At 39.8% G+C, this 14540-nt stretch overlaps 3 protein-coding genes across 3 annotated transcripts; 1 reads left to right on the forward strand and 2 right to left on the reverse strand.

Moving 5' to 3' along the window:
- Positions 1-710: 710 nt before the first annotated feature.
- Positions 711-3317, reverse strand: zpcx (zona pellucida protein C). The gene is made up of 9 exons (XM_034123029.1): positions 2898-3317; positions 2712-2824; positions 2559-2632; positions 2301-2475; positions 2126-2231; positions 1966-2051; positions 1812-1897; positions 870-1734; positions 711-791 (listed from the first exon to the last, which is right to left on the reverse strand). The coding sequence occupies exons 1-9, from the start codon at positions 3315-3317 to the stop codon at positions 770-772; spliced, it is 1947 nt and encodes a 648-aa protein (XP_033978920.1). The 3' UTR covers positions 711-769.
- A 1104-nt stretch (positions 3318-4421) lies between these two features.
- On the forward strand, positions 4422-9597 carry tmem54a (transmembrane protein 54a). The gene is made up of 6 exons (XM_034118555.1): positions 4422-4577; positions 6484-6680; positions 6877-6936; positions 7276-7470; positions 7554-7691; positions 9076-9597. The coding sequence occupies exons 1-6, from the start codon at positions 4565-4567 to the stop codon at positions 9211-9213; spliced, it is 741 nt and encodes a 246-aa protein (XP_033974446.1). The 5' UTR covers positions 4422-4564; the 3' UTR covers positions 9214-9597.
- On the reverse strand, positions 9508-14303 carry LOC117472958 (probable histone deacetylase 1-B). The gene is made up of 14 exons (XM_034118454.1): positions 14144-14303; positions 13292-13404; positions 13088-13205; positions 12886-12960; positions 12621-12759; positions 12239-12380; positions 12063-12155; positions 11863-11971; positions 11611-11751; positions 11261-11369; positions 10897-11027; positions 10600-10770; positions 10434-10485; positions 9508-10342 (listed from the first exon to the last, which is right to left on the reverse strand). The coding sequence occupies exons 1-14, from the start codon at positions 14193-14195 to the stop codon at positions 10315-10317; spliced, it is 1473 nt and encodes a 490-aa protein (XP_033974345.1). The 5' UTR covers positions 14196-14303; the 3' UTR covers positions 9508-10314.
- Positions 14304-14540: the final 237 nt, after the last annotated feature.

Genomic DNA, 14540 nt, shown 5'->3' on the forward strand with positions numbered 1-14540 from the left:
TATAAGCATCAAATAAACTTAAGTACCAAAAGTAGAAGTAGTAATTATGCAGATGGGTCCATTTCAGAATAATAATATACATCATGCGTTTTGATTATAATTATTGATCATTAAAGTGTCATCAAAGCTGGTAAAGGTGCAGCTGTAAATGTACTCCAGGTGTAACTAAAGTCTTATTCAAGTGATGATTACATTTCACATCATTAATCCAAATCTGTAAAGTAACTAAAGTCATTAAATAAATGTAGTGGAGTAAAAATACACGATTTACCTCTGAAATGTAGTGTAAAAGTATAAAGTAGCATGTGGAAATATTAAATTAAAGTACAAGTATTTCAAAATTGTGCAAGAGCAGTTTAAAAATGTGGTCACAGGCTTTGTATCCATCAAATATGTGTGTGTAAATTCTTAAACATACGGACGGTACATTCCTCTTTACAATGCTCCATTAATTGAGCCCTCAAATTGTCACATTCGTCCATTACCGTTAACCCTTAACAGTCAGAAAGTCTGACTTATTATGATCAGCCTTATCGACAATCATTAAGGCTCTTATATTTCAGTATAAATAATTAAATTAGTGCTTATTTTAGAAGTGTTTCCCCCTACTTTAGTGTGTACTGTGTATATGAGTTTATGATTCAGCCGTATAGAGTCCAGAGAGTCAAGATGTCCTTGGTTTTACTCAAATGTATGACGAAACAACTTGATCATTGCTCAATGGATTTATTCAGTTAAAGTGCCATTTTAGACTATTCTTAAAATACAGTTATTCTGCCTTGTCCATACTCCTGGGGATAAGAGATGGAGAAATACAGTTAGTCATATTCACGTGCAATACAAAATACTAACGTTACAAGATTAGTTACCTTATCAAATCCAGGAAAGCCGAGCGCAGTCCTCTCCGTTTGGTCTCCGGTTTCCTTTTATTCCCATCCATCCCAAATCTACTGGTCACACCTTTTCCCTCTTGCTCCCTCATCACTTCTTCTTCATAACTCAATGTTTGGGATCCATCCATGCCTTTGGAAAACTGAACTTTTGAGCGAATTATTGAATCAGTCGCTTCATCTCTGGGCATCACAGCTTCTTCTGCCAGCTCGTCTCTTATTTGGTGAAAGTCATGCTGGTTAAGGACATTCAAAGTCATCTCCGCCATCAGTGGAATGTCAACCTCTTGTGGAGCCTCAAACATTCCAGGTCTTCCAAAAAGCTTTTTTATTTGAGCTTTATCTGCAAAAGCTGCTTTTTCCATCTGTGGAGGAATTGGCCATCCATCAACTAGTGTAAGAAGATTCAAATCGAACATATGACCGTCTTTTAGTTCATTTGCACCGTGATCTCTGATCTTGTTGGTGGGTGCATTCAGAGGAGGCTCCTGATATAAGGTAAACGGTCGCTGCTCAGGAATGTATCTTGATGTGGTGTCTCTTGCCTGTAACTTAACTGTCAACTTGTCTTCAGAAACCTTACTCTCTCCATGTTCAGGATCTTGGACCTGTCCAGGTAGCCAAAGTGTCAGCCTGGCAACTGGGTCCTGACTGACAATCACCACACCCTGAGGGGGTCTTGATAAGGAAGTACTAGAAACAATTGCTGCACCATCAGACTGCATGGAGCGTGCATGCGGAGCACTGGTGGTCTCTTGCATTTCAGGAAGAGAAGGCTGAGGACTCATCTCTACACGTTTGTCCACAACAACCAAAGGGCCAGTGCTGACGATAGCCTTAGCATCTGAAACAACACGCTGGAGTTACAGACCAGAAAAAAAACTGAGTTCATCATCATTGCACCTTTTGCAGAAAACTGACCTTCAGACAGGTGCTTGACTGACAGGCCTCTACACTTCACGATGCAGCACTCACAGACCTCTGCATTTCCTCTCAGGTCCTCCCATCTAAAAACAAAACAATCTTATCAAGTAATGAAAGTTCACAAAGTATAGTTCAATGTGTGTACAAGTACCTTGATCGCATCATGTTATAGTTGCAGGATTTAGAGCCAGTGTGGACACCATGGTCTGATTTGAGGACACTGCAGTGGATGTACAACTTCAGAAAAGAAAAAAGGAGGTTGTTTAATTGAACAGCAGAAGAAGAAAAATATGACTTTTAACAAAACTTACCTTAGAAATAAGATAAGATGTGTTCAGAACGAGATTCACTACATCTGCTCTGCCAGAGGCTACGAATTGTATCACAGCATGAGGAGAACCCAACGGGGCTGTGCATCTGCAGAGTATCACAGGTGATTAGAACATCATGGACATACATTATATTAACCCCTGACTGGCTGCTTACCCTTTATTCATTATGACTGCATGCCTGGGTCTAGTCTGAGGCTCAGGGAACGCAGAGACAAAACAGGACTGGATGAAAAGCTGCTTCTGTTCAGAACTGATTTTGGCAGAAACCTGGAGGTTGACAACCTGCCCTCGCTTGTAGATGTTAGTTTCTGCATTACCAGTCCAAGTTGCTGCAGAAACGATTAAATACTTGTTATTGCAAAAGAAGAAAACAAATCCAGCCTAACAGCATTATGTTTTACTTATGACTCACGATTCATAGCTTTGATGTTAAAGGTTTTGCCAGTCTCAGGAAATGGCGTGGAGTTAAAGAAGTTTGGATATGACCTGTAGCGACATGCATTCTCTTTTAGTATGATAATTTGTGACAGATTTACAACTATTTTGGCAAATCAAAAGGATGCACCTTTTAGGCATGCATGAGATGTGCACAGCGGAGGGAGTTTGCCACCCTGTTTGGAGAGGTTTTTTGAGATTCAAGTGTAGAGAGTTGCTAAACATCACCAAGCCATTCTGCATCTGTAAGAGAAATCAGACAATCCTTACAAAAGCTGTGGAACTCAATAACTATTAAAACATGTTGTCCACTTACCACAGGTGTGGTTCCACACTCATCCAAACTATAGGTGAAGACAAATTGGTTTGGTAGCTCGCTGTTGCTATAGCAGCCCCCACCCAGCTGTAGCTCCTCTCCGGTCAGTACGACACCATTGAATCTCTTATCAACCAGCAGAGTTAGCTTCGATTCATCGCAGAACACCTCGACTCTGGGAACCATCATGGTGTGAGGTAATTCAACCAGCTTGTGAAAGTCAGGCTGCAGAGTCCGCCACGAGCTGAAGATGGTGTCATACGGGATGAAATCAAAATTGTTTTCAAATGGAAAAGGCCTGATGTTGTCAAATAATTGTTCAACATCCTGAAAAAATGTGGCATCCTGCTTTCTTATTACTGGTTGAGCAGCAATTACGTGTGCAAGAAAAACACGGACAAATATCTCTATACTCCCCATTGCAAGCCTCAAAGTGGGATAATTTCCCTCCCACCACAGGTGTGTCTTTAATAAGGTGCAGGCAGGAGGGACAGGTGTTAGCAATCACGCTAACGAGGCCATTATGCTGCATTCAACACTAGTGCTGCCAGTCTATATGCTATTTCATTGTGAGACAGGAGGCATTCAGCAGATGTGGTAAATCCACTTTTTTTTACAACACACAAGTAGTATAAGATTGTATATTTTGTTGATTTTATTCCTGACTTTATCTTTATCAATCCCTGACATCTGAATTAAACTGTATTTTACCTGTTCCTCAATAATATCATTCTTATCCACTTTTCAGAACTTGACATTTTACCAGGGCTATATAGATGCCCAATTATGCCATAAATGTTGAACATATTTAATGGAATTGTGCTATTATAATCCTTATGGAAAAGATTGTGCACAATATATATATATATATTTTTTAATATGTTGGGGAGAGAAAGACTAAATAATCGTGATGGCTAACTGAGGAAATGTTGCACAGCGGTGCAAGTAGTACACAGATTATTATATTTATATATATATAAAGATATAAAGAGTTAACAAAAGTAAAAGTAGCAAAACAACAATGTGACTGAATACTTGCTTGTATATGTATGCTCATCAAATTAATTTAAAGTGCCAAAATTACTCATTACACAGAATGGTCTGTAATACTATCACTTTAGTGTTGTAGCTTGTATGCTTGTGGGTAGGCCTACTAGTAGCATGGATTGTCAGGTCAATGTAGAGTAGAAATCTACAGTGTTAATACCACATCTGGTTCAGCATGAGACCTAGGTTACTAATTACCTTGTTGTAATAAGTTCCCATAAAATCCTGCAGTGAACAAACAAGGGAGTCACTGTAAACCACTGTTCAGTTAACTTTATGTATAATCATGAAGATCGAATACATTATGTGATGTTTTTTTCTTCTGATAATATAATAATTGCAAACATTTAGAAATATCATTTTTTTTCCATGTATGGATAATCAATTTGACTAGTATAGGGTCCCAGTTGCATGTGTTTTGAACAGATAAACAACGTTTCCCTTTTTTCTTGTAGAGTGAGCCAGCACGGGGCGGAGCTTCAGCTCAGGTAGGCGGAAGGTTACGCCTGTGTGTCACTGTCCTGCAGGTAAGCGGAAGTTGAGGAAGACAACCAAGCTGTCAGAAATGACTTTAATACAACTTCTACACTAATATGATCTAAGGGGACATAAACGCCACCATGCCGAACTCAGGTAAGTTAACTTTTAATGCGTGTTTGACTAAAGTGGCTGAATATTTGTGTGTGTTGCGCGCTAAAGTTTTTAGGCGTGGTCTGCGCAGTCCGTGACTGAGGTCAAAGGAGATGAGACGTAACAAACGTAGTTAACATTTTTAATGGTGTTTGGATGTCGAAGCTTAAGTGATATACGTTCATTTTATGACAATAAAGTTTATTTATTTAGTTGATTTGGAGTTTCACCAATAAAAGTTAAACTTTGGGTAGCTGTTGCATAGATCCATGATAGAGGCTGTTGATAGGTCAAAAATAAAGACCCATAGTAGTAGGCTATCGCACCACATCTTATCATTATAACTGAACATAAAGAAAGTAACGCGATCAAACATAATTTACTATGTGTTTGTGTAATATGGGTCATGTGTAACTATAAAAATAGAATATCATATTGCATTTTACAGCTTATCTTTTATCATATTGGAATATAATATCAAGTGGTTATCAGAGTGATACGGGTTATCACTACATGCCAAAATACTATGAATTTGTTAGGGTCTGTACATTACAGTGTCAACATTATACTATCAATATTATGACCAACACACACTGAGTTTTTCCTGCAGCTCCTAAAGGCTGGAATGAGACAGGCAGAATGTGTTTCTGCCTGACCCCTCAGGCCAGGTAAATAGTGGCTAATGTTTGAACACTCCACCCAAAGCTTTGTCCTGTTTGGTTCAGGAGGGGCTTACATTGTCCTTTACAGGTGGGGGATGATTAAACTTTCCTCAGAGGAAGGAACAAAATTAGGGATGCTCCGATCAGGGAAGCATTTCCTGGATGCAAAGTCATCGACAAGGTCATCGTATGACAGCTGCTGTGCCAACTGTGCGTTGATGCTTATGATAGCCAGGCCACTTAAGCGTTCTTGTGCCATTGACGACCGGAGGTACGTCTTCATAGCCTTCAGTTTGGAAAAGCTTCTCTCAGCAGACGCAACTGTAACAGGAAGAGTTACTGCAATGCGGAGGGCAATCCAGAGATTTGGTTACAGTTCCTGTAACTCACTTTTGTGGAGAAATTACAACATCTCCAGAGCAGGTTTTAATATAATTAATGCAAATAAACTACTTCTACTAATAATAATAATCATAATCATAATCAATTCAATAATATAAATACTATATTATTTTATTATAATATAGTTGTAGTATAGTCAAGACAAAACATGCTTATTACATGCTCAAAAACTGATATTTCTTAAATCTGTATTCAAATGTATTCCCTCTGTCAGCAATGTATCAACAACTACACACACATTTCTATCAGTATTTCTCTGTGTTGTGGTTGACATGATGATGACTGTTAGGAGTTAAGGGGAGAGGCTGAGCATCACCATGAAATGTGCAAATTGACATAAAAATGAATAAAAGGGGGAGAAAATGCTCCATGTTTTTTAGGCTGTAAACTTGAACTGTTATGTAAGCCAACTAGACAGACAGTGTATCACTCTTCCTCCTGTACATTAGCAGATAAAAGGCATAAAATACTTGAATGAATGGTAAATAAAGAATGCTGGAAATAACTGCATCTCCATTAGCCTGCTATGCAGAGACTGCCTTCTTCATGTCGTGAATTGCAGCTGATGCGCGGAGAACTGCGCGGAGAACTGCGCGGAGAACTGCGCACAAGCCGAGCTCATAAGCCGAGGCCCCCTGCGCAATGTGAGGCCCCATGCAGCCTGCATGATCGGCCTGTAGGGAGGGACGGCCCTGGTTGTACTGTCAAAACATTTAAAGACATCACCTTAGACTTTGAGAAACAGGGAAGGACCTTTTTCACTATTTTCTCTTTGGCAGGATAATCGATAATGGAAATAATGATGGGTTGCAGCCCAAGTCAAATCTTATTTCTACTTCCTGTAGGAGTATGCTGTGCCAACCTGAAGGACAACAAAGCCCTGATGAAGATGGGGTTGGGGCTGGTGCTGGTGGGCCACGTCAACTTTCTTCTTGGAGCGCTGGTGCACGGCGCTGTGCTCAGACACATCAACGTGCACTCTCAGGCCCGGACCATGGTCTACGCCATCTCTAATGTCATCGCCATTGTGGCAGGCCTGGTTGTAAGTGGTGCAAAAACTCACTATGTATATGAACATTTTTAAATCCAATTGATAATTACCAGTGAACAGTGGTTTTAAAATAATTTTTCCTCAACAGACTAGAAAAACATTTACTAAAATGTTGCTTGAAACCTCATATTTGATCTGTATATATTTTATGAATTCTCTTTGCTTTTTTTCTCTTGTGACCCCATAGGGAATTATTGTTGGAATAACTGCCATTGTCCTGTCCAAAAACAAGAGAAACAGGATCCTGGTAAATGCTCTTCCCCTCTCTCTGCCACTGCTTCTCCCTCGCTCCATTCAGCACTCATGTGTCATTTGCTGGCTCCTGTTAGAACTTGTCCTCTGTTTTTGAGGGAATGCATGTGTGTAAACATATGCAAGATTATATCTTATTATTTAAATAGCTAACATTCAGGTCCATGCGAATATAGAGTATATTTAAATATTTCCTGTCTTTGCTGTGGATTGTATTCCAGGGTCCTAGAGCCTCCCACTTACATTTAATTGACATTGAAAAGCCTGTTATCTCCTGTTTATAATTGTCTTTCTACGAGGTGCGCTTTCACTTTCTTGTACCTTCTCTTTGCAGCAGTGGGTCTTGTTGGTGTTGAGCTTCCTGGCCGGCCTTCTGGCGGTCGCCTCCACTGTGGCCTTATTAGTTTCTATGGTAAAAGCCATCAGCAACAGAGGATGGGGTCTGCTCACACACTGCACGTTTTCTGAACCTGTTGTCGACACCGCCAGCATCACATACGAATGCCCCTTCGACCCCACACGTATCTATGTAAGTTGAATGTTAATATTCATCCATCAGTAGTTTTTATATTTACTTGAAATGCCTGAAAATCCTCTTTTTTTGTCAACCAGGGGACAACGATCATTCTGTGGGTTCCTCTCATCTTAATGTCCGTGGTGGAAACAGTGTTTTCCTTCCGCTGCTTCGCTGCCTGCACTTCATTCCTCTACCTGTGTCCGTGCAGGAGGAGGCCGACCCAGGCCAGGAGGGTGAGCTGCTGTCTGATCAGTGTTGGACCTACATATGAAGATAATAACATATTATGTTATCGTTCAGCCAATACCTCAATATAACAATGATATTGTAGGGTTAATCAATAATGGTTTCACTAAATATTAACACAATGACATTTTGGATAAATGATCCAAGGTGAATATAATGACAAAGTGAGTAAAGGCAATTCATTGAAGAGCTACACAAGTCTGGTATGTTCAAAGAATTACATCACTTATGTAATGTAATACAGCCTTTAAAACCATGCCATATCACAACATCCAGATGATGTCATGTTAAGTCATTTTAGGCAGACCTTTGATTTTTTATATACATTTTTTTAACCTTAATGTAGATGCGGCTGTGATGTTTACCTCTTTCCAAAGTGCAAACAAATCAATTTAATTTCTACAAATACTTTTAAAAGAATGATAGAGGTTAAACATGAATATATTTTAAAACTAGAAGGGCCAGCACTCTATAAAGGCTGTTTCCATAAGTAAAACATGTGTCTCTACCGTAGACTGTATATAAAGAAGTCTGTGTACTCTGTGATTCAAATCAACTTTCATTCTTCACTGGCCCATGTTAAACCATTCTATTAAGGTTCATGAAAATATGGAGTCATTTTTCTGTAATACTCCTGACAAAACAACCTGAAAACATAACTCCCTGTGTGGAGGTAACAACAAACTAATAATTTAACTATAATACCTCAAATAAAAGCCCTACTAACACAGCAGCAATGGAAAAGCATTAAATTAAGTGAACGTTATAAAAGTGACCTGGCCTGGCTTCAATCTATCCACAAATAGCACTGTGACATTGAATTGAATACAGACAAATGGAAGATAGTGGCCCTACTGACAAAGCAAACCTGAACAGAGCGGGGTGGTAACTGTCCTCTTCTCATGTGGTCTCAGTGCACATCACATGGTTGGATCAGTGGCTGGAAATAAACTCCAAAAGCACAGATCACAACAGTGGCTCAGTTTATTACCATCATTGGACACACTTGTGTTGTCACAAATGCATATTAGAAAAAAAGGTCTTTATAAAATTGCAATGACATTATTCAAAATAAAGTAAATTAACTTAAGTCTCAAGAGACACTATGTTGTAGTTTGGACTTACATGTCAACCGGCCCTGCCATTACGATATGCAGGCAGATTTGTGCTTAGCGATTTTACATTTTTAAACAAGTTGTGGTTTAAAATGGATTAATTGCTATTCAAAAGAGTGTTGGCTAATGACACTTTGAAATTGCCACTTAGCACTAGTACCAAAGATCAGTCTGTATTTTAGTCATTTTCTAGTTACCTTTGCTAATGATATTGATGTTTTACCTTATCTTAAACTAAATGTTTGTTATGTTGTAGGTGCGTATCCAGAGACCTGTGGACTATCCACCGCTTCCTAAAGCACCCGACCCAGAGAGCGAGGCTGACCCTGAGGAGCCGGCAGAGCAGGACGAGCTGTTGGAAGAAGTCGCGGTGGAGCAGAGCGCGTGGCTCTGAAGCTCCTAAGCCTAATGACATGGGTTGCTAACTGCCTGGCTTACCTGGATAAAATGAAACACTTTCTGTGAAGTTACTGTGTCTGTTACAGATTAAATGTCTGAAAAAGCAAAAGGCATTATATTTCCCTGTGATTAAATACTGCTGTTGGATGGTTTTAAATTATCAGATTTGTGTTTTGGGTGTTGCGATGGCTCCCGTTTGTTGACATTAAAATGTTTTTTATAAATGTAGTTTTGTCTATTATTCTGCCAGCTTAACATTTGTATTAACAACAAAGGTACATAATGTTTAAGGGTAGTTTTTTTTTTTTATTGGTGTTAAAAGTGTGTTTGCACACATGGTCTGTCAGATTTCAGAATACAAATATATACAACAAATGAATTCTGGCATTTGTCTTTCTTCCCATTTAAGTACTTTATGCTGGATATTCAAGTCCAAATTTATATGGAATTTAAGCCCTGACATCACGTGACAGGAATCAAAACATTATCAATATTGTGTGGCGGGAGTCCCAGGGATTTGAAGATGTCTGTGTAAAGGACACATCCTAAAATAAGAGTGTAACTGACCTTCACTGTGCCATATGAAAAGGTTATCAGGTATTCACAACCCTTTTAACCAATCTCAGTGACACAAATGTATTACAGAAAAGGATCTATAGTATAAACATGCTTCAACTACATTTTCAAAGACACATGACAATTGGGACTGAAAGACAAAACCGTAGCCAAAATATCTATGATTTAAATAAATCGTTCAGATATATAAAAGCATACATGTACTAGCCATTTTTACACAGTTGCATTACAAGGGAAAAGTAAGTGTCATAGAATAAAAAGATTAAGAATAAAAAATAAAATGATAAAGAATACAAAAACAATACTCAAAAATACGCAGTTTGACCTCGGTCCATAAACAGGTTCGGTTGAAAAGGTGTCCTAGAAAATATTAAGATCCCTATCCCATTTTGAGGAAGAAGGGTCTCATTACAAAGGTATATTTCTTGACTGATTTCCACAGCAGCAGCCTGGAAAGATGATTTATCCAAACAAAGCTTGTTCTTATCAACCGAATTGGCACCATTAGCTGCTGAGGACTTCAAGGCGTCTTGGACTCTTCCTTCGGCCTAAAGGACCAAGAGAGAGGAAATGATTAGCACCACACAATGACCACTTCCTGTAAAATACGGTCAATATGTGTGTGAAGTGTTTTCTTACTTTGATGTGTCCATTTTCTCCTCCTCTGGTGCCTTCTCTTCTTCTTTTACTTCTGTAAAAGAAAACAAACACATATTTAGCGATCACAACACAACTACCTATGAATTATATAGAATGATCTGACCAATGAGATAAAAAGAATATACATATATTTTTGTATGTATACCTTTCGTTTCCTCCTCAGTCTTCTTCTCCTTTTCTTCTCCCTCCTTCTCTCCTTCAGTCTTGGCTCGCTTGGCTTTCTTGAAGCTGGCTGCGTGTCTGCGGCCTCCTTCGCCTTCATCCTCAGAATCAGAGAACTCCTCCTCACACGCTATCCTCTTGTCGTGAGCACGGACTGAAGTTAACAGAGCAGAGGGTTCAATTAAAACATGGAACACTAGTTTGAAATGGATAGCTGCATAATCTCCAGATACCCGATGTGAATATGTAAGAAAGTTATGTCTACGGAAGAGGTTCTTACTCGAGATGCGTTTGTTGGGGTCATCCTCCTCCTCATCTCCACTGTCCTCCTGCACAGCGTCCTCAGGGATGGCCTGCATCTGGACCCCCGGGGCGTGGGGCAGCATGCGCAAGTTCTCAAACAAGCGCTGCCTGTAGAACAGAATACAGGTTGAACATACTGAACACTAAAGGACCGGAGATAAAAACCTGTACCCAACATATGGCCAAATTCTTACATTTACAGGGTTGAAACCGCTATTTAAAAAGTACAATTTCAACACTTTCCAAAGTACCAAAAATGTCTAGATTTTGTTACTAACGTGTTATTTGAAATGCGATTGTGAAAATACAAAGTTCACATAAATCCAATTTGATGCACTTACTTGATCTTCTCCAGGTAGTCATTGGTGTTCTGGTTGGTCATGTTGGAGGGGCTGATGTGCAGCTTGAAGTCTGGTCCAAAGTACTCAAAGTAGTCGTTGTATGGGAGCTCTGAGAAATGTACATTTGTTGTTCATTAGATAATAATCAAGAAGTTAATTGATTGTTTGTATAAGGATACTCAAGTCTATATATCTCTTTTCACTTGCTGGGAAACTATTGCAACTGCAGTTTAATCAATGGATCTGACAACAGACTTATTAATAGATTCAATTATTTCTGAAATATTCTAAAATGCTTTGTTTACCACCACACCACAGAATTTGACTCTAAAGGGTATAAAAAGACTCACCGTTGGGGATGGAGGTATCCAGGGCCACAGCCGTCTCATAAGTCCAGCAGCGTGCCACGTTACGGATGGTGTAGCCTCCTCCTCCCAGCATGAGCAGTGGCAGGTTGAAGCTCTTCATGTACTCCACACACTTTGCATGGCCTGAGAACACAGAATGAAAGAAAGGAAGATTATTTGGCTTGCCAGATAGACTGCAGTCAAGGCATTGCAGACAGTTGTGCATCTAAATAAAGGGATGTTTTGTTAATTTACCTTTAATGGTGAGGTTAAAGCAACCGAGTCTGTCTCCTGACAGAGAATCAGCTCCACACTGCAGAACCACTGCGCTGGGTTGGTACATCTCCATCACCTTGGCCATGATCTGCACAAACAACATCCACTCTTAAAATCCTTCTTTCCATCAGAGAGATCACAACTACCCAAACATCAAAGTCAAGTCTTTGTTTACTTACAGGTTTGAATATGGCTTCATAAGACTCATCGTCAATCCCATCCCTCAGCGGGTAATTCACAGCGTAATATTTACCCTTACCAGCACCGATGTCCTGCAGAGAACAAGAAAGATGTCAGCTAACCTTATAACTATGACAATGTGACTCCAATCAGTAAAACATATTGCAAAGCTTACCCTCAGGTCGCCTGTGCCAGGGAAGTACTCTCCGTACTTGTGGAAGGACACCGTCATGACACGGTCTGTGGTGTAGAAAGCCTCCTCCACACCGTCTCCATGATGGATGTCAATGTCGATGTACAGAACTCTCTGGTGGTATCTGGAAAGAGCAAAAACATCCGTTAGGTGATGAAACTTTGGATTTAGCCAAAAAAAAACAAAACATCTTGCAGTCTTTTCTCAATTTGCACATTTATAAGGCTTTCTGAAAACACATGTGCTTGATTAGGGGAACAACTAGACCTTAAACAATACATGTTTTCCCAAAAATATCACAATTATACCCCTTATGCAAAGCAAACCAGTACTTGAATGACTATGATAGGTCCTTTGTACTCACTTCAGTAACTCAAGAATTGCCAGAACAATGTCGTTGACGTAGCAAAACCCGGAGGCCTCAGACTTCTTGGCGTGATGCAGGCCTCCAGCCCAGTTGATGGCGATGTCCGTCTGCTGTTTGTTCAACTTCACCGCACCAGCTGGAGAACAGAGAAGAGTTAACAACCTGCCAATACTGAATTTGACAGATTAATGGGGGAACTATGGCATGAAAATAGTTTAACATAGCATATTGTTCTAGCTGAATTTACAAACAAAAAACGTACCAACAGAGCCCCCTCCTGAGAGCTGGCAGAACTCGAATAACCCATCAAACACTGGACAGTCCTCTCCCACATTAACTGCAAAGCAGCAGCAGAGAAATAAACACATTATTGCTATTTCTCATTTCAGAATGTATGCAGTTAGTTTGATGAGCACAAAGACAATGTCTTTACTGATGCAAAGGACATCTGTGATTAAACTCACATCTCTGCATTTGTTTGCTGTATTCTGACATGTTGTCCGGTCGAATTGAACGCAGGAACTTGATGTAATCATCACTGTGATACTTGGTCATCTCTTCTCCGCTGGCTTTGTGTGGACGCTGAAACACAGAGGACAACTTAGTTCCTGAGACACATAAGGCGAGTTGGTGTGGCAGATTAATTTAAAATGTTACTTTTAACATACATATATCTCCATCTTTCTGTAGAGTCCATAGTTGAGCAACAAGTTGTGAGTCATGCGGATTCGGTGGGGCTTCATGGGGTGCCCCTGTCCATAGTAGTAGTTTCCAACATCACCTGAAATATTAAAAAAATAAACACAACATGTTGGATTTTTTGGTTCTATTTCAAATGTAAACGTTCAACAAATGTAAACACAAAGTAAAAAGTAAAATAACAGTAGGTCCTACAACTTCCTGGTCTGTGCACTGAAAAGATCGTCGAGGATTTCAACAAAAATGTATTTGGGATCCTGCAAGAGATCTCTATAAACTACAGCCTGTAGTAAAATCGGGTCTATGAAAGTAAACTAAGTACCCAGCTACATTTCCAAGGTTGCGCCATATTACACGGATCAATAAATCGAGACCAAAACAGTATCTAATGCTAACTACCGGGTATTTGGGGGTTGCACGATGAGCCGTTGTAAGGCTAGCTTGGTGCTGGCGTTAATTGAGGCGACAATGAAGTACTCATTTACCCATTGTTAGCTGTGTAGCTAGTAACAGCTACTAATTTGGTTTTAAATGCTGCTATTTGGTGGATAAATGCATGCAAGTCTGTTTTACTCGAAACTAACGCATCAATTGGAACCGCGGATATACTATTAGGGCATAAATACTGTCTGTGGACTTAGCAGCTCTGCGTTACACTGAGATGATGAGAGCCGCCTGCGACTAAAGCTAGCTAGCTTAGCTAACGTGCCAGGTTAGCACAAGAGGCTGAATAAATAAACTGCAACCTTTGTTGGCACCAAGTGCAGGATTTCACACATACGCACGAACGGTTTGTAGTGTACAAGCACAACAGTACTCACCGTCATAGTAGTAGCAAACTTTTTTCTTTGTTCCTTGAGAACTAAGCGCCATTTTACTGCCTTTTGCTGGCTTTCCCCGCACAACGCAAGAGACAACAGCGACGAGAGGCGGATAGTTTGTATCAAGGCGAATCAATGGGAGGTAATGATAGCTGCCTTCAACAGGGGGCGATAGAGTTATAGCCCGTCCCACTCTGTGACGTAATTGTAGTTTTTAACCCCTTTGCAGATTTGTCATTGAGTAGCCTACATCATTACATTATTATGGGAAAATGTGCTGTATATTCTTCAAAACCCAAGGCAACAACATTTATATTTTTGACAAATGTGATAAGGACGATGGCAGTTTTTTCCCATAAAAGTGTATTTAACAGCAAACATAGGCCTATAATGTATG

The sequence above is a fragment of the Trematomus bernacchii genome, unplaced genomic scaffold (genome assembly GCF_902827165.1).
Source record: "Trematomus bernacchii unplaced genomic scaffold, fTreBer1.1, whole genome shotgun sequence".
NCBI lineage: Eukaryota > Metazoa > Chordata > Actinopteri > Perciformes > Nototheniidae > Trematomus > Trematomus bernacchii.

Coding starts and splice junctions, on each gene's coding strand:
- tmem54a (XM_034118555.1), top strand. Junction 6,937..7,275: donor ACAAGAGAAACAGGATCCTG/GTAAATGCTCTT, acceptor TTCTCTTTGCAG/CAGTGGGTCTTGTTGGTGTT. Junction 7,692..9,075: donor GGCCGACCCAGGCCAGGAGG/GTGAGCTGCTGT, acceptor GTTATGTTGTAG/GTGCGTATCCAGAGACCTGT.
- LOC117472958 (XM_034118454.1), bottom strand. CDS start 14,195: ATGGCGCTTAGTTCTCAAGGAACAAAGAAAAAAGTTTGCTACTACTAT. Junction 12,760..12,885: donor CTCAGGAGGGGGCTCTGTTG/GTACGTTTTTTG, acceptor TCTGTTCTCCAG/CTGGTGCGGTGAAGTTGAAC. Junction 11,752..11,862: donor CTTTAACCTCACCATTAAAG/GTAAATTAACAA, acceptor CTGTGTTCTCAG/GCCATGCAAAGTGTGTGGAG.
- zpcx (XM_034123029.1), bottom strand. CDS start 3,317: ATGGGGAGTATAGAGATATTTGTCCGTGTTTTTCTTGCACACGTAATT. Junction 2,232..2,300: donor GCAGTCATAATGAATAAAGG/GTAAGCAGCCAG, acceptor GATACTCTGCAG/ATGCACAGCCCCGTTGGGTT. Junction 2,052..2,125: donor CATCTTATCTTATTTCTAAG/GTAAGTTTTGTT, acceptor TCTTTTCTGAAG/TTGTACATCCACTGCAGTGT.